Here is a 27,766-nt window from a genome sequence, read left to right as displayed (position 1 = left end):
GACTTAGATACACGTCCATGATTGCTGATAAAGGAAAGAATATGAAAAAGTTACATGTTGTAATAAATACAGATTTCATCGTGCAGGAGACTAGTTTAATTAGACAAGTCATGGTTACAATCTACAACAGCCTTCCTCCAACATGGTGCCCTACAAATGTTGTACAAATTATAAATTATTGTTGTTGGACTACAACTCCCCTCATCCCTGACCACTGGCTATGATCGCTGTGGTTGATGGGAAGTGAAGTCCAGCATCATCAGGAAGGCATGAGGTTGGGAATGGCTGGTCTGCAGTGGCTTGGGCTATTTGTTGCACCAACTCCATCTTAGGGAAAATTACATTAATGTAAGAACTGCTCCAGTATTCTGGTTTCCTTACATGCTCTGGAGAAAACACAGGAAGCTGCTTTATATCAAGTGAATTCATTCATCTGTCGAGAACCCTAACCCTAACCCTAACCCTAACCCTAACCCTAACCCTCCCCCATCGTTCTGCCCGGACACTGAGGTCCAGCTCCGAGGGCCTTCTGGCGGTTCCCTCACTGCGAGAGGCCAAGTTACAGGGAACCAGGCAGAGGGCCTTCTCGGTAGTGGCGCCCTCCCTGTGGAGTGCCCTCCCATCAGATGTCAAAGCGATAAACAACTACCTGACATTCAGAAGACATCTGAAGGCAGCCCTGTTCAGGGAAGTTTTTAATATGTGACATTTTAGTGTATTTTTCATCTCTGTTGGAAGCCGCCCAGAGTGGCTGGGGAAACCCAGCCAGATGGGCGGGGTACAAATAATAAATTATTATTATTATTATTATTGCAACACTGAACTGTAGAGTCGGAAGGGACTGTGAGGGTCATCTAGTCCAGCCCCCCAACAGGGGTCTCGAACCCACAAACTTGAGATTAAGGGTCTCATGTTCTACTGACTGAGCTATCCCAGGATTTCAGGCAGGAGACCTTTTCAGCTGCACTGGAGACACCAAGGTTTGGGCCTTGGATCTTTTGAATGCACATCATGTGCTCTAGCACCAAACTATGGCCTTTTCCATTTATTTGACAAAATCTAAATGCTGGGACTACAGGCTGAATTCCCCCTCCCCCATGGCAATTTACTAACTAATGCAACAAACCACACAGCGTTCGTACCTTGCACTGCCACCTTTGCACTCGACTGGGTCTCGCCAATGTCACAGGTATAAATGTCACTGTCGTCTTCCTGTAAGTCGTTCACTGTGAGTTGCAGGACTGTCCCCTTCTGGCTGATCTCGTATTTTTTGCTCGCCTTGAGGTCCGTAATCCCTTTCCTCCAGGTCACAGCAGAAGCCGGCTTCTTGGTTTCGCAAGTAAGAACTGCTTTCTTATTTTCCTCCAGCTTCAGGTCCGTAAGGTCTTTGATGAAGCAGTTTCCTGCTTCTGAAAGGAAATGCAATAAAGTGATAGGTAAGTGAGCACTCAAATCAAACACAGCAACAGAGATAAATGAAACAACGGCTCAAGGATGGTGGCTACATGCTTCTCTCGTACTTCTCAGAGGTGAAGATTCTCACGCCACAACCCAAACACACAGCACCACCTTGGAGCAATTTACAAGGCTCGCAATAGACAGGGAAGAATGTTCACCACCACTTGGAACTTAAAGGATATAAATGGAATGAGGCTGAATCCTGACAAGACAGAAGTACTGTTCTTGGGGGATAGGGGGTGGGCTGGTATGGAGGACTCCCTGGTCCTGAATGGGGAAACTGTGCCCCTGAAGGACCAGCTGTCCATGGAGGTGCAGGTTAATTCTGTGTCCAGGGCAGCTGTCTACCAGCTCCACCTGGTACACAGGCTGAGACCCAACCTGCCCACAGACTGTCTCACCAGAGTGGTGCATGCTCTGGTTATCTCCTGCTTGGACTACTGCAATGTGCTCTATGTGGGGCTACCTTTGAAGCTGACCCGGAAGCTACAACTAATCCAGAATGCGGCAGCTAGACTGGTGACTGGGGGCGGCCGCCGAGACCACATAACACCGGTCTTGAAAGACCTACATTGGCTCCCAGTATGTCTCCGAGCATAATTCAAAGTGTTGGTGCTGAACTTTAAAGCCCTAAATGGCCTCGGCCCAGTATACCTGAAGGAGCATCTCCACCCCTATCATTCAGCCCAGACACTAAGATCCAGCGCCGAGGGTCTTCTGGCAGTTCCCTCATTGTGAGAAGTGAGGTTACAGGGAACCAGACAGAGGGGCTTCTCAGTGGTGGCGCCCACCCTGTGGAATGCCCTCCCACCCGATGTCAAAGAGAACAACAACTACCTGACATTTAGAAGACATCTGAAGGCAGCCCTGTTCAGGGAAGTTTTTAATGTGTGACATTTTAATGTATTTCTATTCTTTGTTCGAAGCCGCCCAGAGTGGCTGGGGAAACTCAGCCAGATGGACAGGGTACAATTAATTAATTAATTAATTAATTATGATGAAAGAGAGTGAGATGCTATTCATCTAGCCTGGTGAGAAGACCCCTCTCTTCTGAACTGTATTTAAGACAGGCTGCTGGAGCACAGTGAGGTCATTGCCAGCAACTGGACCATTTCTGCCTTATTTTATACTTCCTTTTTGCTTGCTGCTTTTATATTTAAGTCTAGATTATTTATTTCTGTAATGTGGAATACCCCCCCCCCATATTTGGCAAACTGTTGGTGGTTGTGCTTTGAATTGCACACTGTTTCAGAAACTGCAGATTTGGTGAAAGGTAAAGGTAAAGGGACTTTCTGATCGGCAAGTCCTAGGCTCTGTGGTTTAACCCACAGTGATAGGTTTGCCTTTAAATGCAAATTGAATCTAGTTTCTCTCCCACCGTTGTGGAACCAAACTGCATTTCAGAAAATTTCCTTTCCGATTGCTGACTGGATCTACTCTTTGCAAGGCACCACCACTGACCTTCCACAGTAAGCGTTGCTTTTGTTTTAGAGATTTCGGTCTCGCATGTGTATTCCCCACTGTCCTTGACTGAGGCATCGTGGATGATCAGTATGACGCGGGTCCCCTCCTCGCGCAGGTCGTACTTTTGGCTCCTCCGAATCTCTTTGCCATCCTTGCGCCACTTAATGTTGCCATCCCACTTGGACAAATCACAACTCAAGCTAGTCTCCTGCCCCACCAACGCGGTCTTGTCCTCCAGCTCACGTACAAATTCTGCTGGCTTTTCTAAAGGGAAAGGAAGCAAAAGATGACTGGCAGAATCCGAGACCAGGGAGAAGAGTCGGTGGAAGAAGATTGGAAGAAATTTAAAATCTACTTACAGAAATATTGTAAAATTTAATGTAAAAGTTAATGGCATTGAAATGAACTGAAGGGGTTCTAGCAACGAGGTTAAAAATAAGATTGGATGGATAATTAGACAAATAAATTGGATATGAATTTGCTGAATTAATTTTCAACAGGGATACAAAAAAGGGAGGTGTGAGGAAGTCAAGAAAATAAGTGAATCAAAGATGAGAGGTAAAAAGAGGGATTTTTGTGTTTTTTCTTCTTCTTTTTTCTTAAAATGTGTTTTTTCTTTTCTTTTTTGAAACTATTTTCTCTTTTTTCTTATGTATTTTCTAATTTTGTATTTTTGTGTATTTGTTCTTGTTTTTTCTTATGCTTGTTGTCTTTTCTAAAACTTAATAAAATATTTATATATTAAAAAAGGAAGCAAAAGAATCTTTCAATTAAGAAGAAAAATAACTCCTCAGGTTTATCATCTTTTTTACTATGTTGGAGAATTTTTTTTTGGGGGGGGGGATCTGTAGTAAAGGAGCAACAAGACAAGGAACTGAGATTCAGCAGGCATTTCATCTTATAAACATGTGCTGAAAATGTTTCTGTTCCATCATGCTTATGCAATTAGGAATAAATCTTTCCAAAGCAGGTACCTGTTTTCTGATTTTAACATGTTTATATTTTTGTATGATTTTATGAACAGTTGTTGCAAACCACTCTGATTTTTCAAAAACAAATAGTGGTATAAAAGGTAAAGGGACCCCTGACCATTAGATCCAGTCATGGCCGACTCTGGGGTTGAGGCGCTCATCTCGCTTTACTGGCCGAGGGAGCCGGCGTACAGCTTCCAGGTCATGTGGCCAGCATGACTAAGCCGCTTCTGGCAAACCAGAGCAGCGCACAGAAACTCCGTTTACCTTCCCGCCAGAGTGGTATCTATTTATCTACTTGCACTTTGAGGTGCTTTCAAACTGCTAGGTTGGCAGGAGCAGTGACCAAGCAACGGGAGCTCACCCCGTCGTGGGGATATATTTTCATAAATAAATAAACTAAATAGTGCCATTTTATAATCTGTCGAGACTGTCCATGTACCAAACAGATGTTCCTGCTTAAGATGCACACCCAAATTTCCTCTACGCACCTTTCACGACTAGAGTGGCTTTGGAGCTTAAGTCACCAAGTGAGAAAACAACCTCTCCAGCATCAGTGGCCATTGCTTTTTTAATATTGAGAGTGTATTTCCTCCCTTTGTTGAATGCTCGAACCCGTCCCTCGCGGCCCACTTCGGTTCCGTTGATGAGCCAGCGGCAATCTTCAGCGCTTTCATGGGAGAGAACACATTCAAAGCTACAACTCTCCCCTTCCAGGACCTCCGTGTTCTTGAGGCGTTTGGTGACGCCGATGTTCAGTTCTAAGAACAGAGATAAAAGGGTTATCAGAGAGGCTTTGGCACCCTACACAAGGCAAGTGCAATGCAAGAATTAGAGCAGTGGAACCCCTGTGCAAACAGAGAGCATGGCTAAGGAATCCCCAGGGCATTTCCACAGAGGAAGTATGAACAGAAAAAAGCTTGTTTGGATGCATTTGAATGCATTTGTTATTTAAAAAGAGTATTGTCTTTGGGTCATTTCTCTAAGGTGGTCTTTTTAAAAAGTTTTTATGTGTTTATATGCCTATCACACTTTTAAACTTAAAATCCATTGTTGTATATTGTTTTAAATGTTTGTTTTGCTATTGGGATTGTAGCTCCATTTGTGTTTCTCAAGCTGGTCTCTGACAGTAATAAATTTCATGTTCATGAGTACAGTGGTACCTCTGTTAAGTACTTAATTCGTTCCGGAGGTCCGTTCTTAACCTGAAACTGTTCTTAACCTGAAGCACCATGTGGCGTTTGCCTCCTAGGTGGGTCATAAGGAAAGGGTTAAATGAGTGTGATGTGATTGGCCAGAGAGAAACTGATAGGAGGAGTTAGAGTGAGAGTTGGAGCTGTGTGGAAGTCCGTTGAGAATTGGGAGTTGGAGAAGGAAGAGAGAGGTTAAGTCTGTGGGCTGGTGGAGTTGTGTGGTGAGTGAGTGAGAGGAATTGTTAGGTGGAGTCAGATAGATAGTTGAAATAATCAGTTTGAAGTTGTTAGGAATGCACAGGGCAGTTAAGGAACTAAGATTAAGAAACTGCCAAGGAAAATTAACTGAAACCATAAGCTTGTTCTGCATTTTTAAATAAACGTGATTATTTGTTAATGTTAACAACTGTCTGGTCTCTGTGTGTCCCCATGAGAAACGGGTTGGTGACAGCGAAGAAAGCAATCACAGTGGTGGCACAGGGTCAATAGACCATCAAACGTCCGGGGGCCCTGTGTGATCGCCATACACCACTTTAGCTAATGGGGCCTCCTACTGCCGCCGCACTGCTGGAGCACGATTTCTGTTCTCATCCTGAAGCAAAGTTTTTAACCTGAAGCACTATTTCTGGGTTAGCGGAGTCTGTAACCTGAAGCGTATGTAACCTAAGGCACCACTGTATTGTCTTCCGTAACATTCTGGTGTGTTAGAACCCTAGGAAGGACAAGAAAAGATGGCAAAAGATGCACAAAGCTGGCGCACATTTGTTTTGGCCCTCCGCTTGTGGGGCTTCGTGGGAGTGCATGTTTACACCTTGCAACTCTACAGTTCCGGACTTCATAATGCAGCAGCCCCTACCTTGGACGCTGACTCTAGACTTGGCCACCTCTGTACCAAGGTCGCATGTATACAAGCCGGCATCAGCCTTGTCGAGGTCATGGATAATGAGACCCAGCGTCTTCCCAGCCTGAAGCATCTCGTACTTATCGCTTGGGGTCAGTTCCACACCCTCCTTCTTCCAGATGGGCTTGACCTTTGCCTTGGAGACCTCACACTCCAGGCTGACTGTGCTGCGCTCCTCTGCAGCAACATCATCCAGGGACTTCATGAAGACGGCAGGCTTCTCTGAAGAACGGTGCAACAAGGAAAGGAAACCGCAATGTTTAGATCCAACTTTCCGGGTGTTACTTATTTGACAAAACTCATACAGCAGCTTGATTGTAAGGAAAGCGAGGACCAAGGCCCTTAGGTGAAAAAAGGAAACTCACCTTTCACCTTCAGCCGAGCACTCTCGGTGACTTTCTTCTGAACCTTGATAGTCACCGAGCCAGCATCTTCTGGCATGACGTGTTTGAGCATCAGGCTATGAGAGGTCCCCAGTTTCTTGATCTCATTGAAGTTGTTGGGGAAGAGGTGTGTGTCATTGAGGAACCATTCCACATCGTCAATGTCTTCAGACAGCTCACAGGAGAAGAAGGCACAGTTCTCTTCCTCAATTTCCACATCTTCCAGATGCTTCGTTATCTCCACTTTGCGTTCTGTTTGAGGGGAGGGATTAGGCACACAATGAGGTTCCACAGTACAAGATGCTAACTTACCAGAACCATCTCCAGCTCTGCAAACAGCATGTTGCAAACTTCTTGCGGCCTCCATTCTATATGCAAAGGCAGTTTCCCATATAGCATTTTCAGAGGATCCAAAGGGCCACGATAGCAAATAAAATATTTTTTCTGAACATCTCAGATTCTCCATCTGCTGCCTAAGAAATGTCCTCCCCTGTCTTATGGCTTCTTCCACCCCACACTCCAAATAAGCAAGCTCATTCCATCCTCCTGTGGGAAGTACCATTCCCCAATACATTACAGGTTGTCACAACACACTCTGCATTGTAAATTCCCTTTCTAACCAGCAACCGGAGCACGTAGCAGCAACCTTCTCAGGCCAGTGGGCACACTTGGAATTTTGAGAACATTCCATGGGTGCCAGTAGCAAAACGGCTGCTGTGGGGTTGTGGTATATGACAGATGGCCTGACATGGAGGTGTGTCATAGTGGCTTCAACTTAGGAGAGGCTGAATGTGCTGGGCCCGGGGGTAAACCCGAGCAATGCAGTCCAGATCTGGTCCCAAATCCAAGGGTTCCGCGAAGAGTCAGTCCAACAGGGTCAAGGCAGGAAACCAGGCTAGGTCAGGCACAGGGTCACAGGCAGGTTCTAGCAAACAGCAATGTTGCTCCCGCAACCTGGGGCGGGGTCCGACAGCCTTTTATCTCTGTCGGGGCAATGGCTGGTCCTGATCCCCCAGTGACTCACCTCCCTGTCTCGCCCAAAGGCGAGCACTCCTCCTGCGAGTACTCAGGTCTCTCCTTCTCTCAGCCTTTGTAGCTCGGGAGATGTTGGTGGGTTACTAGACCCAGAGCCTGCCTCAGCCTCTCCTGACCCAACGGGTAGTGGAGCAGCTGTAAGTGATTGCCCAGCTGAGGGCAACGAGGTCATCCCCACATCTGGAGCCAGGGCCCAGCTGGTGTTTGTTGCAGGGGAACCTGTGCAGAGTGGGGCTCTTCAGAATCAGGACCCAGACTTGGTTCAGATGCCGCCTGAGGCAGAGGTTCTGAGTCCGAGCCCAAGTCCCAGGCCATCACACTGAGTCAAGGCAAACAGGAACTGGGCAAAAAGAGACAACAGTCTCTCTTGCATTTGAGTGGGCATTTCTTGACATCTTTCAAAGGTACCAGAGAATGGTGCCTTTTCTACGCATTATTGCTGCCTTAATGCGGCATATAGACATGTCACTAAAAATTATTCACTTATCGGATTTCACCCAATTTCTAATAGTAAGTATACACATGAGAAAATTGCTAATTTCTTTCCCTGCACATAAAGCAAGGCTGGACTCCCCTCACCTTCCCTCCATTGTTTCACCTACGTACCCAGAATGGTCAGTGAGGCCTTGGTCTCTGAAGTCCCAGCTTTGCATTTGTAAACACCAGAATCTCCAACAGACAACTTCAGGATTTTTAGCTCTGCTGTGTTCTTATCCCTCTTGAGCTTAAACCTCTCTGAGGGCTCGATGAGGGTGTGGTCTTTGTACCATTCTACAACCTTTGGAGAAGGCTTGAACTCACAAGAAAGGACAACCGAGTGGGTTTCCTGGACAACCTTGTCTTCTAGGTGCCTGGTAATAGTCACTTGAAGATCTACAAAGAGAAGCAGCAAGGAGGGTCATGATGGACAAAGAAGAAGTTGCAATGAATTAGATCTAGGAGAAACTATGGGAGTGGCATTGAATTAGAACTAGGGGAACTATGCACAACTGCTAGTTAATGCATGAAGGAGGGACACTGGTGGCGCTGTGGTCTAAACCACTGAGCCTCTTGGGCTTGCCAATTGAAAGGTCAACAGTTCGAATCCCTGCAACAGAGTGAGCTTCCATTGCTCTGTCCCAACCTAGCAGTTTGAAAGCACGCCAGTGCAAGTAGATAGGTACTGCTGTGGCAGAAAGGTAAACGGTGTTTCCGTGCGCTCTGGTTTCCGTCACGGTCACCCATTGAGCCAGAAGCGGTTTAGTTCTGCTGGCCACATGACCCGGAAAGCTGTCTGAGGACAACCACTGGCTCCCTCAGCCTGAAAGTGAGATGAGCGCCGCAACCCCATAGTCACCTTTGACTGGACTTAAGCGTCCAGGGTTCCTTTACCTTTACCAATGCATGAAGAGGTAAAGAACCCCAGAATTGTATTGCTAGGTAGACTCATACTGGTGCTGGGCCCGGGGGTTAACCTAAGCAACACGGTCCAGGTCCAGTCCCGAGTCCAAGGATTTCACGAGGAGTCAGTCCAACAGGGCCAAGGCAGGAAACCAGGCACAGGGTAACAGGCAGGTAGCAGCAATGTTGTTCCCGCAACCTGGGGCAGGGTCTGGCAGCCTTTTATCTCTGATGGGGTATGACCGGTCCTAATCCCCCAGTGACTCACCTCCCTGTCTCGCCCAAAGTGAGCACTCCTCCTGCGAGTACTCAGGTCTCTCCTTCTCTCAGACCTCAGTCTCTGCAGCTCGGGAGATGTCGGTGGGTTACTAGACCCAGGGACCGCCTCAGCCTCCCCTGACCCAACTGGTAGTGGATCAGCTGTAAGTGATGGCCCAGCTGGAGGCAACGAGGTCATCCCCACATCTGGAGCCAGGGCAGGCTCAGGCCCCTGACTCGGCCCAGCTGGTGCTTGTTGCAGGGGAACCTGTGCAGACTGGGGCTCTTCAGAATCAGGACCCAGACTTGGTTCAGATGCCGCCTGAGGCAGAGGATCCGGTGCGGACCGAGACTCCTCTGGTTCTGAGTCTGAGCCCGAGTCCCAGGCCATCACAATAGTATCCTTGACTGAGGTATCGTGGATGATCAATATGGAGTGGGTCCCCCCCTCGCAGAGGTCGTACTTTTGGCTCCTCTGAATCACTCTGCCATCCTTGCGCCGCTGAACGTTGCTCATCTAAAAGCCCCCCTGCCTTCTCCTCAAGAACCACCCTGAACAGACCTGCTGCTGCTGCTGCTGTTTCAAGTTCTGAGGAAGAAGTGACTTACCTTTCACCACCAAGTTCGCTGTGGACTTTGCTTTGCCAATGGCAAACTGAATGGTGCCTGTCATCTCTACGTCAGTCTTCCTCAGGATCAGGCGGTGGAGCCTCCTCTCCTGTTCTATCACAACATCCTTGCCGGCCTGCAGGAGTTCTCCGCGGAGAGACCATTTAGGGGGCTTGACAGACTCAATGGAGATTTCGCACTCAAACCTGGCTTCCGCTGGCTCGCTGACCTCCACATCCCTCAGCTCCTTCACAATATTGATGGATTGCTCTGAGGACAAGGAGGAGCCAAAGAGAAAAAGGTCAAATGTCCATCCTGCTGCCTCCACGCAGACCATGTAGTGGTGGCCTTATTAACAGCTATTTAAAATCATCATAATGTTGAGATTTGAACATCGCTGGGCTCCTTGGTCCAGCTTAGGACAAAAGGAGCAGGAAATAAATATTAATATGCAGTAGCATATTTTTAAACCCTTCAGCTTATCCACTAAGAGCAAAACTAGCCAAGTTCTGACTCCTCTTCCTGCTGTTTTTGTAGGCCCAGAGTGGGTAGCCTGTGGCTTCCACGTCAATGTTGCTGGACTACAAATCCCATCACCCCTGACCATTGGCCATACTGGCTGGGCTGATGGAAGCTATAGTCCAGAAACAGCTGGAAGTCCACAAGTTCTTTATCCATATTGCGGGCAGACTTTATTCGTTGGTTCTCTTTATTTCCCCACCTCTGACCGTGGCAGCAAATTATGCAACACAAGGATACATGCAAATATTGGGGCAGGCAGGGGGGGGGAGTTGACCCATAGCTGTCATTTTCAGTGGCAACCCCATGTCAATCATCAAGCCCAGCTCTCTTGTGGGGTTGCAATTCTAAACACATTTAACCTGACACATCTTTTGCCATTAAAAGTGCACAGGCTTAGATTGTAAGGACAATTCTTATATACTATGATATGTTCTTCTGGAATCTTTTGGGTTATACTGACACTTTATTGGTACGCTCTTTGTTGTAGCTAGGAAGTTAGGGCAATCAAGATGTCTGATGATTTGAATTTTGTTGACAAAAGTTGATATTATGCAGATCTCCAATGGACTGATTCCTTTACTCAATCTGCTCAGTTCCTTCCATAAAAAAGGGCGTAGATCCCAAAACACAATTCATGTATGTGGCAGAGAGAAGTACAAAGTACATGGGGAAGTCCTTTTAAGAAATGTCAGTTCCTACATTTCAAGTTGTGTGACTAACATTCTGGATCAACAGCAGGAGAAACTGCCATGTAAAGCTATCCTAATGTTCTGGGGTAACTACACTTGATCTTAGCCAAAAGGCCGCGAAGCATTGTAAAATATATGAATGTTGAAAATGAAACGAAGGGGTTCTAGTGATTAAGATAAATAAGAGTACAAAGGGAGGGATAAAGGATGAAAATTAATAACGAATGATCTTGCTGAATTAATTTTTAAGTGGAATACAAGAAAGGGAGGCGGGTGGAAGTAAGGGAAATAAGGTCTTGAAGGTTACAAATTTGAAAGAGAGTTTGCTAAATTTGCTTTTTTATGTGTTTTTTTCTTTTGTTCTTTTTGTGACATTTGTCATTTGTTGATTTTTGTTGATTTGTTAACTTTTTTCTTTTGTAAAACTTAATAAAATATTATATATATATATAAAAAATAATGTTCTGGGGTAAGGTTCAGCGATAGTAGCATTTTTACCATCAAATCTACTTCAACCTCAGTTCAGAACCAGCAATGCGATGAACCTGGCTCTAGTTCTGTAATGACTATTTGGTAACCTGCAGGTAGAACCCAACGTGACCCGGAAGTGTCTCCGGACAGCGCTGGCCCCTGGCCTCTTGAGTGAGATGGGCGCACAACCCCAGAGTCTGTCAAGACTGGCCCGTACGGGCAGGGGTACCTTTACCTTTACCTTTAGGTAGAACCCAAAACTGCAGACCAATATTTATGTATGCAACTATGGCAGGAAGCTTATTGATTGCCAAAAATTGGAAAAGCAGCAGCGTCCCAACTAAAACAGACTGGCTATCTAAAATGATGGGATACTTCCATATTGCCAAACTAACAGGGAGGATAAGAGGAGATATGGTACAAAAAGTAAAAAAGGAGTGGGCTATCTTTAAGGAATACCTCAACATTTATGTGGAAAAGTAGAATTTCTGACAGATATTGAATGAATCCAGAAAATGATTAGAGTGAAAGGAGAGTAAAGTCAAGATAGAAGAAGAGATTAAAGAAATAATGAAATGCGTTTAAGCTGGCTGGAAAAATAAAATAGCATAACAAGAACAGCTGGAAGTCAAATCACTTAGTAGGTGTCCTTGTGGGGTAGGTGTTTAGTTATGTTGATATGTACAGTATAGGTAGGTATTATATAGAGTAATGTAGGTATGTTTTAAGTTATGAAAATAAGGTAGTGTGTTGTGTATGTGTATTGTGCAAATGTAAATCTACATGTTTTATATGTTAATAAAATTAAATAAATTAATTAAAAAAAAAACAACTGAGCAAATATTTTGCCTGCATTTCCACAACACCTTGTCGGGAAAGAAGGGTAGGGGTGGCAGGAACAAGGCTGAAATCTAAATGATGCTCTTCTTGGCTATGGGGATACCACCCATCTTGCGATATTTAGATAAATGGCATGACTACTCAGTTTCATGGCTTCCCTCCACATATTCCAGCTGAGAACAAGTTAGTACCTTCCACATAAAACTGAGCACTGCTTTTGTCATCGATGGCATCACAGGTGTAAATGCCTTCATCAGCAAACTCTGTTTCGTTGATTATGAGCTTCCTGTAGACCCCGTCGCTGACAATCTCGTACTTTTCGCCGGGTTGGATCAGTTTGTTGTCCTTGTACCACTTGACCTCAGCATTGCGGCGAGACACTTGGCACTCCAGAAAGCCCCGGTGCTTCTCAATTGCAATCTTTACGCGGAGAGGTTTCACAAACCTTACAGGCAGTTCTAAAGGACGACAAAGAAACATCATTACTAGCACTAACTACTGCTTTGAATTGATATAGTGCTTTGGGAAGTTCAAAACATTTGATATTCATTTTCACCTGGCGCCTAAAAACGTATAATGAAGGTGCAAGACAAGCCTCCCTGGGGAGAGCATTTTGCAAACAGGGAGCCACTGCAGAAAAGGCTCCATTCTCGTGTTGCCACCTTCCCGAACTCTCATGGAGGTGGCACACAAGGGCATCAGATTATGATCACTGGGTCTGGGTCGGTTTATATGGGGAGAGGCGGTCATTAGGTATTATGGTCCTGAGCTGTTTAGGAAATTAACCAAACTGAAGGTGCGTTTTTGATAAAAAGACTAAGGTGGTCCCATCACCTCCTGGCAAATAGTTTGACCAAACTGCAGGAGGCAGTAAAAGACAGGAGTGCCTGGTGTGTTCTGGTCCAGGGGGTCACAAAGAGTCGGACACGACTAAACGACTAAACAGTAACAACAACAAATAAGCCACACTGCAATACAATGCCATCGTAATTACCTTTTACTTTAAGTTTTGCCCGGGATTCTGCTTTTTCAGCAACAAATTTGATTTCTGCTGAATCCTCCATCTCCACGCTTCTGTAGACTAGCGCGTAGCTTTTCCCTGTGAACAGAGACACAAACTCACAGTTATGGGCCATCAGTTTTGAGATCTGCTGAGTGTACCACACCTTAGGCACCTGCTCCTTAATCCCATTGTAGCCTCTCGTACTGCCCAAGAGGACACAGAAAGCACATTTTTAGCAGTAAATCCCACAACACAAGAATCCCCTCACCCCTAGAGGACATGGTGTAACATCCATTTCCTTAGCCCAGAGAATCATGGAGTTTATAGCTCTGTAAGTAATAATAATAATAATAATAACAATTTTTTATTTATACCCCGCCCTCCCCAGCCAAGGCCGTGCTCAGAGCGGCTTACAAGCAATAATAAAAACAAGATGAATGATTACAAACTTAAAAACAAAAATAAAACACAACAATTAAAATAATGGAACATTAAAATATTAAAATGTAGCCTCATCGCAGGAGGAGAAGGAAAAGAAGGGGAAAAAAGAGAGAGAGGGGGGGGGAGGGAGGGAATCAAACTGGCTCCAAGCCAAAGGCCAGGCGGAACAACTCTGTCTTACAGGCCCTGCGGAAAGAAATCAGATCCTGCAGGGCCCTGGTCTCATGAGGCAGAGCGTTCCACCAGGCCGGAGCCAGAGTTGAAAAGGCCCTGGCTCTGGTCGAAGCCAATCTAACTTCCTTAGGGCCCGGGACCAGTAGGGTGTTGTTATTTATGGACCTTGAGGCTCTCCGTGGGGCATACCAGGAGAGGCGGTCCCGGAGGTACGAGGGTCCTAGGCTAGACTAGGTATATCCATCTGAGAATTCTTAGCACCTTTGTCAAACAACTCTTCCCATAATTATTTGGGGAAAGCCACAACATTCAAACTGGTATATAGTCCTACCTCGGGTTACAGTCATTTTAGGTTGCATTTTTTCTGGTTATGGAGCCTCTGAAACCCGGAAGTACCGGAACGGGTTACTTCCAGGTTTTGGGGGTCGTGCATGTGCAGAAGCGCCAAATTGCAACCCATGCCACTGCGGGTTGCGAACATGCATCCTACACAGATCACATTTGCAACCCGAACTGTTATGTTGTGGGTGAACATATCAGACGACACAGCGATTCTTCAAACAGCTCTTGTTTATTCACAGGCCAGAACAGAACTGAACTGAAGGGTTCAGCCAGCCTGCTTATATAGAGCTCCAGTACAACGCAACTGTAACCATTTTCTGTAACTATCCAATCACTGAACGTCACTTTCAATCCCTTTTTTGCATATGTGGACCTGAGTGAAAACTATCTACAGTATCCCCCTGCTGGCCCAGGGTGAGAACTTCAGTACATAACACGAACGTCCACTGTATAACTGATATGCATGTGATCTGAAGGTCTGCTATCAAGCTTTAGTTATGCAAGAGACCTAAACAACTGAGACTTGCTTTCCACTGGTCTTCCCCCACGTGCCATTCCAACAAGAAAACAAACCCAATGTTTCCACTCATCGGCTGTCCCCTTTCCTACCGTCCTGACGCAACCTGATGTTTTCTCCGGCCCGGATCTTGTTTTCGTTGCTGAACCACTGGGTTTCAACCTCGTCATGTGAAATCTCGCAGGTGAAGGAAGCACTCTCTTTCTCGCTCACCTCCACGTCTTCCAGTGGCTTCACTATCTTGATATCTCGGGCTAAGGGGTTACAAAGAGGTATTTTACTGGAAGATATTTGCTCCTACTGACTTCTGGTATAAGTTGCACCCAGGCGAAACATGTTCCTTTTGACCTGCTCCTCTGTCCTTCCTCTTTTTATTGCAAATATGTACAAATCAAAACTTACAAACTTGAAAAAGAAAAAAGAAATGAAGAAAGGTTACAAAAAAAAAGAAGAAAAGAGAAAAAGAAAAACGGAAACATAAATAAATATCATACACCGATACAGTTAAGTCTTAATAAAGAAAAAAGAAAATAATAAATAAAACAACATTAAGTCATTCATTATTAAACTAATACTTTACAGATCAAACACATACATTTTAAAAAATTACCTCTTCCGTGTCATCCATTTTCCTAATAAACTGACATTTCTTAAATATTTCATTTTTTCATGTTTTTTGTTCTTTGGGCTTCCGTCAGTCTCACAACAGTTTGTTATTCCTAATTGAAACTAACTTATCTGTATTTCAGTGCATCCCTCATCTTGGTATCAGGGAGGTTTTTTTTTTACTTTTGCAGAGTTATTCTAGACACAACCAGGTCTTTACTTCTGAACCTTGACTTATCAAATATTTACTTAGGTACTCCCATTCTTTCCTAACTGTCTAATTAGACTTGTCTCTTATTATATCTGCCAGCCCTTCCTCTTTTTTCTTTTAGCTATGAGTAGGGAGGCACTGTGAGTCGGGACACGGGTGGTGCTGTTTAAACCACAGAGCCTAGGGCTTGCCGATCAGAAGGTCGGCGGTTCGAATCCCCGTGACGGGGTGAACTCCAGTTGCTCGGTCCCTGCTCCTGCCAACCTAGCAGTTCAAAAGCACGTCAAAGTGCAAGTAGATAAATAGGTACCACTCCAGCGTTTCCGTGAGCTGCTCTGGTTCGCCAGAAGTGGCTTAGTCATGCTGGCCACATGACCCGGAAGCTGTACGTCGGCTCCCTCGGCCAATAAAGCGAGATGAGCACTGCAACCCTAGAGTACCAGGTCACTGAGCAACACAAACATTCTACCTGTGACCTTTATCCGTCCTCCTTCTCACTTGCAAGGCACCACCTGATGCAGCAGTAATGAAATCTTAATAAATACACATGTGAATCGGCCTGATGACTGGGCAGCGTTTTAGGCAAAATTATTTGGAAAGCAAAAGATTGTTGTTCCTCTCCCTGAAACATACCATGGACCACCAAAGTAGCTGAGCTCTTGTCATCAACAGCATCGCACATATATGTCCCTTTGTCTTCAAATTCACATTTGTGAATTGTGAGGCTTCTCGTGGTCCCTCGTGCAAAGACTGCAATTTTTTTATTTGGCCGAAGCTCGATTCCATCCTAAAAGGAAGAAGTCCAAATCAGGTTTTAACAGACTCACCAAGTTTCTTAACGACAGTGGTTTTGTCTCACCAAAATCAGTGTGGAACAAGAAAGTATTCCGCTGTTTGAAGGTACTATAATACTTTCATTCAAGATCCACAAAACTCTATTTGGACAGGATATAATTCACACCTGAGGCCCCATTGGAGATTTGCCAGAATTTAATAACTGCCATTGTGTTCCTAAGAAAGATGCCACTGACTCTAGAAAGTCAATGTCAGATTTGAGAACGAGCAGCGCTTGTCATGTGAATATGCCAACAAGAACAAAGCGTGTTCTCCTTCGTGTTGCGGTGGGGGCTAACAAGACACTGGGCAGGAATAGAATTGGCCACCATTTCACTGAATTTGCTGTTGCTGGGGAGATTTAAATGTTGCCATTTCGTGATTGACAGCCATAGCTTTTAAATACCCTGCGCACAGTGTTGAGCTTCCTCGTTTCGCTGCATGCATCGGATCACCCTCCCTCCCTATTTTCAGGTTGTTCGCTTGACCTTGCTATCCCAGTCATGGGGTCATCTGCTTTTGGGGCAGGGGCCCAGTAGGAATTTTGTCCATCTGATTGATTGGCTGGTGCCATTTGGTTTTTGCCTACTGCGTAGCAAATTATCACAACTTGTAAGGTTGCAGTTAGGCATTGATTTAGGAGTTGGTTGGTGGAGGGGCATGGATTGGCTGTGCCTGCCCCTCCAAAATGCTGCTGCTGCAAGGGTTTTCCATTAAAGGAGCCCAGGGGCTCGCCGTACTTCTGTCCAAACCCCTGTCAAGGGGCTAGGGCCATGCAAGAGCCCCTGGGAGCATTTGGGGAGAGGTGAGGCATGGTTCCCAGTCCTGTCTCTCTCCCCAAAATGTTTACTGACTTCGCAAGCGGGCGAATGGTTGGGATATGAGTACAACGCAGCTGCAAACTAGTAGCTCGATGTTTACATCACATGATTTGGCTAGTCCTGGGAAAGAATTCGCAGGGCGGTTCACAGGGCTTTGTTCTGTGTGTAATATGAGACCTTCCTGTTGCGCATGTGAAGAAAGTCTTACTGAGTTGCTTGGAGGAGACTGAATGAAACGGACATGTTTTTGTACAGCTGTAAAGTCAGAAATAAACCGTAGAAATGTAATAGACTTTCTGGCTATTTTCTTTCTCCTGCTGGTATGCAAGGAGCAAAGGGGGTGTGCATCTTCCACGCTGGGAGATGTCGCCTATCAAGATCTCCCTGGATTTGCGGGGATGCCAGCCAGGGTAGATCACCGGTAAACAAGCCCTGGGAACCTGAGAGGGGGGCCAGCCTCTCCTGAGGGGGCTAGTTTTCCAACACGAATGTCAGTCTGTCCCCAGATAGTCGCAACCAACGCCTAAGCAACCACTCACATCACTTGTAATTTTAATAAAGTTGTGGCCAAAATTATGCCCAAAACTTTAAAACTAAAATCTTGTGTCAACTGTGTTTTATTGGGGGTGTCTTGGGGACCTTGACACGCAAGAGGAGAAACTGTGTCATACATTTCCAAGAGGAATGAGGTTCTTGTAATACAATTTAGTGCAATGTTTCAGTGCTTCTGAATGTCCAGTCTTGCTCTGATTATTACTGTTGTGGGATGGTGAGCTTGAGCTGAAAGACGTTTGGGGGTCTCTTAATGAATCAGTGATTCCCAGTTCTGCATTTTTTGCAGATGGGTTTTCCATCTATGTATGTTGCTTGATGCATATCAGGTATGCGTGGACTTGTAATTTTTTCTGGCTAAGTTGCTCCCTATTTTATGAAGATTGGCTGCCTTTGACAATAGCTAGCAGCTGTTCTAGAAGCGAGTGTGTCTTTCGCCATCCCTTGGCTGGGTGGGAAATCATCAAGCTGTCTGTGTAAAAATGCTTAAACAGGCAGCTCAAACTGAGAAAGATTGAGGGTCAGAAAGCTGAGTTGGAGCTTTGCAATATTTTTGGATATCTGTTGGGGTGCTAAGCACCTATGTTCAAGCTACATATTTGTAAGTAAACACAAATACTACACAACACCCTGAACTTTCTGCAACGGAACAGTCCATGTGACACATCAGACCCCATTTCCTTAAGGTAGGAAAAATCACATGACAAGTAAATTCAGCACCTTACGCCACTTGACATCTGCATTAGGCCTGGAAAGTTCACATTCGAAGGTTACTTCATCCTTGTTCTGAGCATTAATGTCTTGCAAAGGTTTAATTATTTTCACGGGCCGTTCTGCCAAAAATAAAAACAACAATGGTAGTAGTAGCAGATAATAATAATAATAATAATAATAATAATAATAATAATAATAATAATAATAATAATTCTGCCAGTGAAAGAGAACCACACCACACCACAATCAGGCATAATAATAATAATAATAATAATAATAAAATGTCCTTCATCCAAGGATCCCAGGGCAGATTATTATTATTATTATTATTATTATTATTATTATTATTATTATTTCATCCAAAAATCTCGGGGTGGTTCACAACAGAAAAATAGAAAACACATAGTGAAACAAACACAAACCAATAACCCCTGCCAGCACATTTTAAAACCCAATAGATTGTTAATCAGCCAAATGCTTGGTTGAAGAGAAATGTTTTTATCTGACACCTAAAGATATGTAAGGAAGGCACTAGGCAGGTCTCCCTGGAGAGAGCATTCCACAAATGGGGAGCCACCGCAGAACAGGCCTGTTCTCACGTTGATACCCTCTGGACCTCTTGAGGAGGAGGCACACAAAGAAGGGTCTCAGATTATGATTGCAGAGCCCGGGACAGTTCATATGGGAAGAAGCAGTCCCAGAGGTATTGCAGTATTGCAGTTACCTAGCTATCACAAGGAAGGGTGAAATATACTCAGAGTTGAGTGTTGATTTCATGCTCTTTATTTCAGCTCATGGTAAACAGTGAGTGAGTGCTTTCCCCTAAAACCTCTGGCTATATATACATTATTTACACAATGGGTCCCGTGAGATTGGCTGATTCAATTCCCCTCCTGGAGCCTGATTGGGCTGTTCCTGCAGGCCAATCAGGTTGCTGATTCACTTCCTCCTGGAACCTGATTGGGCTGTTCCTGCAGGCCAATCAGGTTGCTGCCTTCTAGGATCCAAGCTCAGTACATAACAAAGGGTTTGCCAGCAACCTCTGGGCTGACCTGGGGATGGGACTCCTGTGGTTGCTAGGCACACCCTACCGCATGCTTCTATTGGCGGTTCATGTTGTGGTCAGCAAAATGTTTGAATGGAACTGATGCTCAATAAAAAGCCAGTAGGCCCTGTGCTTTGGAGATGTGTCTCATGCACCCAACGAACAGGATTGCACAACCAAGACATCCAAGATCTGAATGCCTACCTTTCACATTAAGTCTGCCGGTTGTGTGAAGACTTTCAGCCTTGAAGGCAACAAGGCCCGAGTCCTCAATTTCAAGGGATGAAAGAGTCAGTGAATGCTTCTTCCCCTGGACACTAATGCAACAGTTGTCCTTGGCTTTCAGCCTCATGCCATCCTTCATCCAGGTAACTTCCACGTTCTCGTGTGACAGCTCCACCTCGAATGTAGCAGACTGCCCCTCATGGGTATCTATTGGCTGAAGGCCTTTCACCAGTTTGATGGGTCTCGCTTGGGAACAAAGCAGTATCACAAAGAATTAGATGTGTCTGGGCCAAAGTAAGATTCCCAGGCTTATCATTCTTCCCATTTAAGTGGCGTGCCCATCTGGAAACTGCACCAAGGATTCAACTAGCAAGTGATTCAAAATTTCCAGAGGCATTTGACTGCTAGAGTGCTGGACTGGGTAGGCAGGAGAAAATTAAGCACACCAGTTTTCTTGTGTGCTTATGTTCTTACTGTCGGGACAAAATAAAGAATATTCTGTCTTTTACCTAAGCATACATGATTAACCTTTCTTGGAAAATACCCATAAACCTTCCTGGATTAATAATTAAGCTAAATACACCACTGAGCAAGACTCCCATGGGAGATTCCCACCTTGCTTCTCTGCAAGCAAAGAAAGTATGGTATAGTGGTGTTGTTTTATTTTGAAACCTCTCACAGTCTAGACTTCATAATTTCTAATGTCTCTGTTTCCAAATATTCAGAAGTCTATTATCTAGGTTCTGTGGTATTTGATATTTGGATCCCTAACATTCTGGAAACCTATTGGAATGGGGCATTTCATAATTCTGAACTTCCAAAATGCATACGATGAATGCTTTCAAAACACCCCAAAATAATATGCACATTTTTGCTCAAGGTAAGTCAAACAGATTCAAAGGGTAAACCTAATACTTCTAATCTATGTCTCCCTCTTCTATAAAAGTGAGTGTGACTTATACCCATAGGCTGTTGACTCGCATTGGGCACTACAATAGGACTTCTGCAGACACAGGTATTGCTGCTTTCTGGTGGTCTATTATTAGTGATGAGCAGCATGTATTGAGGCATTCAATTATATACATAACAAACAGCACAGATGGAAATCATCCTCACGAACAAACACAGTCAACACCCAGGTAAGAGTTCTTGCAAATGCTTAATGGCTGATTCACACACTTACGTGTGTTAGATGTACACCTAAGTCGCTACAACTAGGCCGAAAAACACAACCGTGTAAATGGAAGAAATATGTGCATCACACAGGTATACTCACTGGGGAACCAGGTATGATGTCATGTGATGTGTGGAACAGGTCTAGAAATCTTTTGACCAAATGTACACCTGTCAGTTCAGGGCCCCTTTTCTGATATTCTACTCCCTTAAGCTTCAGAGTTTGCAGGACAACTCTTCCCCTCCCCACCCCGCCACCAAAAAAATTCCATCATACCAGTTATAGGGATGACCTTTGGACTGGGTCAGTGGATATTCCATCACTCAGGGCTGGGGAATGTGCTTGTAGGCATACTAAGGTTATTTTGAGGAAGAGCTGCTGGGGAAGGGATTAGCAAAAGCACCAACTCCACACACAAGCACTGCCCAAGTGAATGTTTGCCCTGCAGTACAGCAGGGAAACAGAGGCAAAAAAAAAAAAAAGCTTTTTGTTAAGGAACCCAGTCTGATTCACTGAGATTGGTGGAACAGTTAACATGACCAAACTCACATAATGAAAATATGGAGGGCGTGGACCATGCAGTGATGTGGAAGGATCGGCAAATCTGTCAGTTCCAGCCTCTTTCCTTTCCTCATTTTTCCAGTCTTAAGTTCAGTTCTCTACATTGGTTTGCAATTTTATTGAATGATATTTTTGAAAAAGGTCATGCGGATTTCTCCAGATGGGCACATGTCTGTGTGCAATTTCCCCTAATGTACACATTTTGCAAAGCAATTTCCCCTAATATAACAGATTTTGAAATATTTTCACCCATATATACATTTTTATGCACATGTTATCCTAGTTATCCATGTTATCCTTTTTTGTGTGCATTTCTTGGCTGGAGAACTGGACTGTAAAAGCCAGAGAAGTGTGAATTTCCCAAATGACAGCTGTGTTTGGTTTCAGAAACGGTAGATTTTGTAGGTTTACCTTTAAATGTGAACGTAATCGAATTTCTCTCCCATCCCTAGTCATGTGACTGCTTTTACCATGAATTAAGGAACCACCTTATACTGAAGGAGCCTGTGGAGCTGGAGATTTTGTGGTTTTTTCCACCAAATCCCAGGCAGACTCATGGCTAGGTTATCTTTTGTGTCTCTGCTTTGGATACTTTTCTGTCTCATTTTAAAAGCTTCCTTTAATTGTTTTTTTTGTTCCAGTGCTCATTGCATTTGAGGAGGTAAGCGCTGCATTTGCAAAAAAGCAAACACCCACAAGTGAAGGCATCTAACCATCCCTGACTCACTTTCCACAGCTATTTTTGCCTGGGTCTTGTCATGGAGAGTCTCGCAGGAGTAATAGCCACGGTCCCCGCAGGCAGCACTCTTAATCACCAGGCTGTGCTTTGTCCCTTCGGCCTTGATCTCCATGTTGTCACCTGGATGGAGCAAGCTGCCGTTCTTCATCCATTTCACCTCTGTGGTTGGCTTTGATAGCTCTACTTCCAGAGTCACCATCTCCTTCTCCTCAACAATTCTGGCTTCCAGTTTCTTCACGAATGATACTGGCGTCTCTACAGGCAACAAAGACACAAATGCAAAATTGTTGGGAGAGCTTTGGAAATGGCTACAATTAGGCACGGTTATAGTGGGACGTGGGTGGCGCTGTGGTCTAAGCCACTGAGCCTAGGACTTGCCAATCAGAAGGTTGGAGGTTCGAATCCCCGCGACGGGGTAAGCGTCCGTTGTTCAGTCCCAGCTCCTGCCCACCTAGAAGTTCGAAAGCACATCAAAGTGCAAGTAGATAAATAGGTACCACTCCGGTGGGAAGGTAAACGGCGTTTCCGTGCGCTGCTCTGGTTCGCCAGAAGTGGCTTAGTCATGCTGGCCACATGACCCGGAAGCTGTACACCGGCTCCCTCGGCCAATAAAGTGAGATGAGTGCCGCAACCCCAGAGTCGTCTGCAACTGGACCTAACAGTCAGGGGTCCCTTTACCTTGTAGACACGGTTAAGCAGAAGGGGGGGAACGTTTGACATAAGCTCCTTTGTATATTACCTACTAAGTAATGTAAGGGTTGCTGCTCCCCATCCCCCAACAACTTTTGTGTCTGGATTTTCACTTTTTGAAATATGGCAACCCTATGTTATGTTTATCTAGCGGAATGAAAAATGCAACATTCTATTGACGCACACCCACCAAACCCAAAAGTCAGTTGCCCTGTTGTTATCTTTTCATTCAGCAGCCTAACAGCCCACGGATAGAAGCTGTTCTTTACCCTCTTGGTGTGTCTAATCCTGCTTCTATATCTTCTGCCCGAGGGCAGGAGATCAAGAAAGTGCCGGCCAGGGTGTGAATCATCCCTGAGAATTTTCCTCACTCTCCTGAGGCAACGTTCTTCCGCTATTTCATCCAGCGGATTCACGGGACAGCCCATAATATCTTGTGCTGTATTCACCACCCTCTGTAAGCATCTATCAGATGATGTCAAACCAGCACCGTGATGCAGTATGAAAGGACACTTTCTATTGTTGACCGGTAGAAGGAGATCACCAAAGGGGACAGAATGGACAATACCATTTCAGACTGCAGGTCTGGAATGCTATTTTTAATTTTTCTCCTGCATAAAACCTCCCTACAAGTAGGAAACTGCCACCACAGGGAAAGGGCTTGCTAGAACTTCTTTTCCTGGTGTACTAGATTTCCACTTGCAAATCGTGTTTTCCCTCTCCCCCACCCACCCCCCGTTCTCTTTTACATCCAGAAACAGAACACAGAAGTCCATTCTGTCTCCATCTGCTACATGCTTAGTTGCAGCCTTGTAAAATCCACCTAGTGGTGGACATTCTTTGCTACTTTCCACCTCTCACCTTCCACTTTGAGGGTTGCTTTGCTCTCTACTCCTTCTGCTTCTGCTGAGATTGCAGCGGAGTCTTTCAGAGTCAAGTCAGTGATGGTGAGGCTATGGTTTGAGTCCTCCTGGGATATGACATATTTTTTACTGGCTTCGATTTTGGTTCCGTTCCGACTCCACGTGACAGCGGCGTCGCTGGGGGAGACAACGCATTTGAAAACGGCCTCTTTGCCTTCTTCAGCTACTATGTTGTGGAGGCCTTTGACAAACTTCACCAGCCTAGGAACTGGGGGAGGAGATGGTGATTAATTGTCATAATAATGCAGCGCATTCAGCTATGCATATAGAATAAAGGCACATTGGACATCCTCTTATCCTGGGGTCAGTGCACTGATCCATCTAGCTAGACATTGTGCATCCTGGACGGCAGCAGGACTTCAGGGTTTCAGACTCATATGACATTCCTAATCCTGCCTACAGAAGGAATGAACCTGGGATCTTCTGCATGCAAAGCAAACGCCCTACAGCCCTTCATAATTGAACATTCACCTCTTCTTCTCATCTGTGTCAAAGTTCCCCTAAATAGGCACCCCTTATTAATGTCATCTTGGCCAACTTGAGGTGGGAAACATGTGCTTGCTCAGCTGGCATGTAGCTCTGGACCACGCCTTCCCATACTTGAACATACATATGGTCCTCATGCAGGACCATAACATGCCTCTTGCACCACCGCCTACTATGCTTCTTCTTTACCATTGCAATGCCATCCTCCCTTGTAGGTGGTCTGAGCAGATCCAGAACCCCTTGAGAGACACAGCTTTGCTTTCAGAACATCCCCCAAGCCAGGGGTAGCCAACATGATGCCCTCCATATGGTTTAGGACTACAACCCCCATCAACCTCAGCTAGCATAGGGTTGATGGGAGTTGTAGTCCAAAACTCCTAGAGGCCACCACATTGGGTAGCCCTACCCTCAGCAGACTCCCATCCCTGACAATGGACCTTTGGGTGCCCATCTCTGGATCAGCTACTGACAACACCTTGGAATGTATGTTCCTGCCACAAAGACCTGAACCCAGAGCCATACATTTCCGAGCACAATTCAAAGTGTTGGTGCTGACCTTTAAAGCCCTAAACAGCCTTGGTCCAGTATACCTGAAGGAGTGTCTCCACCCCCATCGTTCTGCCCGGACACTGAGGTCCAGCGCCGAGGGCCTTCTGGCGGTTCCCTCTCTGCAAGAAGCCAAGTTACAGGGAACCAGGCAGAGGGCCTTCTCGGTGGTGGCGCCCGCCCTGTGGAATGCCCTCCCACCAGATGTCAAAGAGAAAAACAACTACCAGACTTTTAGAAGACATCTGAAGGCAGCCCTGTTTAGGGAAGTTTTTAATGTTTAATAGGTTATTGTATTTTAATATTCTGTTGGAAGCCGCCCAGAGTGGCTGGGGAAACCCAACCAGATGGGTGGGGGATAAATAATAAATTTATTATTATTATTATGAATTATTATTATTATTATTATTATTATTATTATTATTATTATTATTATTATACCTGTGGGGCTGACATGAATGCTGCACTTGTCATCCTTGGTTTCACAGCAATAATCCCCCTTGTCTTCTGCCCGGAGGCCAGTTATGACCAGGATACGCTTTTCGCCCGTCTCACGCAACTGGTAGTGCTTGCTTGCTTTGAGCTCCACTCCATCCTTGCGCCAGACAACTTTGCCCCCAGCTTGGCTTAGTTCACAACTCAGAGTCAGGGTCCCTCCAATCTCAGCTTTAACGGGTTCCAGCTTCTTTGCAAACTTCACTGGGACTTCTGCAGTTAAATTGAGTGGAACAGAAAATACGTCAGCACACATACATGTATGAGAAAATGGGTGTGAGGTTTGGGTCAAGAAATAACCAGGAAACAATGGAACTGGATTTGGGACAACTTCCACTCTGATATTATTTCAGCAGGCCTAAAGGATAACAATTTAAAAACCTAATGTCAATGGTATTTAACAACTTGTAAATTGAATTTAACATATCAGTTAGGAACAACTCCTTCAGTTTTGGCATCTTCCCTTGCGTGTTATGCTTAACAAGCAGTTCTCAAAGTATCAGGTTCCGCAGCTCAGCAAGTCCACACTAAGCAATAGGAGGAGTAGGGTACCAAGTCTGTGAACTGTTTAAGAAAGATATAGGAAGTGGGTTTTTTTTAAAAGAGCAAAGCTCTAATTTTTAAAGGGAGTCTTCAGAAGATTTCTGAGTTGATTTCTAAGATGCATAAACTAATTCTGGAATGGGAAACTGAGGATGAAATGGTGAAAGCAGCCACGATTCATTGGGCAAAAGATGTGGGGTTTGGGTTGGGGTAGACTCAGAGCTGATGAAGCGGCTGGGCCAAAGCCAAAAGGTCACTCAGTTGCGGATATGCCTGGAAGGGAAAGGAAAGTCCAATGCTGTAAAGAAAAACACAGTGTTCTCGAAGCTACCAGCATGAGTCTGACCAAACTGCGGGAGGCAGTGGAAGACAGGAGTTCCTGGCGTGCTCTGGTCCAGGGGGTCATGAAGAGTCGGACACGACTAAACAACAACAAGCCTGGCTTTCATTGCCGTCAAGTTTAGATTGAGCTGGGCTTGCAAACTGCAGAACATTTAAATAGGTTGGGTTCGGCTTGTAAGGCATAGCATTTGGCGCCCGGGAGGGCAAAATCTTTTCTGGCTAATACTGAGATGTGTTCCTCACCTTGGACCTGGAGTTGGAACTGTTGCTGATCACTCTTGGTTTCACACATGTACACACCAGTATCTTTGACATCGGCCACCTTCACAGTCAAGGTCCTAGAAGCCCCGTCTTTTTTCATCTCATACTTCTTGCTGGCTTTGATCTCAATTCCGTCTTTGAGCCATTTGACTTCGGCATCTTCAGGCACCACTGAAGTTGACAGAGTGATGCTCTTTTCCTCCTGAACAACGATCGGCTTCTCTTGGGGAACTTTCCTTTCGAATTTTGCCTCGGGCTCTGCAATTGGTAAATGCCATGCATAAGAACTTCCAGGTTCTCCAAAACTCTACAGCATGGGTAGGCAAACTAAGGCCCGGGGGCCGGATCCAGCCTAATCACCTTCTAAATCCGGCCCGCAGACGGTCTGGGAATCAGTGTGTTTTTACATGAGTAGAATGTGTCCTTTTATTTAAAATGCATCTCTGGGTTATTTGTGGGGCATAGGAATTCATTCTCTCCCCCTCCAAATATAGTCCGGCCCCCCACAAGGTCTGAGGGACAGTGGACCGGCCCCCTGCTGAAAAAGTTTGCTGACCCCTGCTCTAGAAAAATGGGTAGGCAAACTAAGGCCTGGGTGCCAGATCCTGCCCAATCGCCTTCTAAATCTGACCCGCAGACGGTCCAGGAATCAGTGTGTTTTTACATGAGTAGAATGTGTCCTTTTATTTAAAATGCATCTCTGGGTTATTTGTGGGGCATAGGAATTTGTTCATTTTTTTCCCCTTCAAAATATAGTCTGGCCCCCCACAAGGTCTGAGGGACAGTGGACCGGCCCCCTGCTGAAAAAGTTTGCTGACCCCTGCTCTAGAGAACCTCAAATGAAATTTAAATTAGGTAGGTTCACCTTTAGAGATGAACTGAGTTAAAATTCTCCCCCATTCCAACAATCATATCACTTTAGGATTGCATCCTGTTACTGTTTTTTTCCTCCTGCAGAGGGAAAGGGAGCTTACCTACTGCTTCAACCTTGAAAATCAGTTTCTGGCCAGAAGCTTCACATGTGTAGTTCCCTGCATCATTCTTCTCCACCTGCTCCAATACCAGCTTCCGGGAGGTGCCATCAGAGACCACCTTGATTTTTTTGCTAGTACTGAGGGGCTTCCCATCTTTGTACCACTTCACCTGGGTATCGGAAGTGGCCACCTCACAGACCAAAGCAGCACTCTCCTTCAGGACAGCCTTGACCTCCTTCTGCACCTTCTCCTTTTTGACAAATATATCTGCAACCTCTGGAACATAGAGGAAAAGTAACTGAGCATCTGTCGGCGAGGAATTAGCGTCAGCAGGGGCTGCCAGATTGTTGCTGTTTGGGGTGGGATTCAATCA

General features: G+C 45.2%; 1 protein-coding gene across 50 annotated transcripts in view; it reads right to left on the bottom strand.

Annotated features, from left to right (window-relative positions):
- The window catches only part of OBSCN (obscurin, cytoskeletal calmodulin and titin-interacting RhoGEF), a 265,894-nt gene that overhangs the window by 177,496 nt on the left and 60,632 nt on the right, over window positions 1-27,766 (bottom strand). For all 50 annotated transcript variants that reach the window (XM_083703814.1, XM_083703862.1, XM_083703817.1 and 47 more), the window contains 18 exons: window positions 27,394-27,669; window positions 26,402-26,677; window positions 25,220-25,486; window positions 23,685-23,954; window positions 22,122-22,388; window positions 19,639-19,905; window positions 18,396-18,508; window positions 16,102-16,255; window positions 14,744-14,905; window positions 13,169-13,273; window positions 12,366-12,632; window positions 9,653-9,922; window positions 8,012-8,278; window positions 6,353-6,622; window positions 5,943-6,209; window positions 4,385-4,654; window positions 2,920-3,186; window positions 1,143-1,409 (listed from right to left, as the gene is read on the bottom strand). In XM_083703814.1, coding sequence (XP_083559940.1) covers window positions 1,143-1,409; window positions 2,920-3,186; window positions 4,385-4,654; window positions 5,943-6,209; window positions 6,353-6,622; window positions 8,012-8,278; window positions 9,653-9,922; window positions 12,366-12,632; window positions 13,169-13,273; window positions 14,744-14,905; window positions 16,102-16,255; window positions 18,396-18,508; window positions 19,639-19,905; window positions 22,122-22,388; window positions 23,685-23,954; window positions 25,220-25,486; window positions 26,402-26,677; window positions 27,394-27,669 — 4,302 coding nt within the window. The remainder of the gene's footprint in view (window positions 1-1,142; window positions 1,410-2,919; window positions 3,187-4,384; window positions 4,655-5,942; window positions 6,210-6,352; window positions 6,623-8,011; window positions 8,279-9,652; window positions 9,923-12,365; window positions 12,633-13,168; window positions 13,274-14,743; window positions 14,906-16,101; window positions 16,256-18,395; window positions 18,509-19,638; window positions 19,906-22,121; window positions 22,389-23,684; window positions 23,955-25,219; window positions 25,487-26,401; window positions 26,678-27,393; window positions 27,670-27,766) is intronic.

This window comes from Podarcis gaigeae (genome assembly GCF_964106915.1).
Source record: "Podarcis gaigeae genome assembly, chromosome: 12".
NCBI lineage: Eukaryota > Metazoa > Chordata > Lepidosauria > Squamata > Lacertidae > Podarcis > Podarcis gaigeae.
The sequence above is the reverse complement of the archived record's forward strand: the minus strand, read 5'-3'. Positions and strand labels throughout refer to the sequence as shown.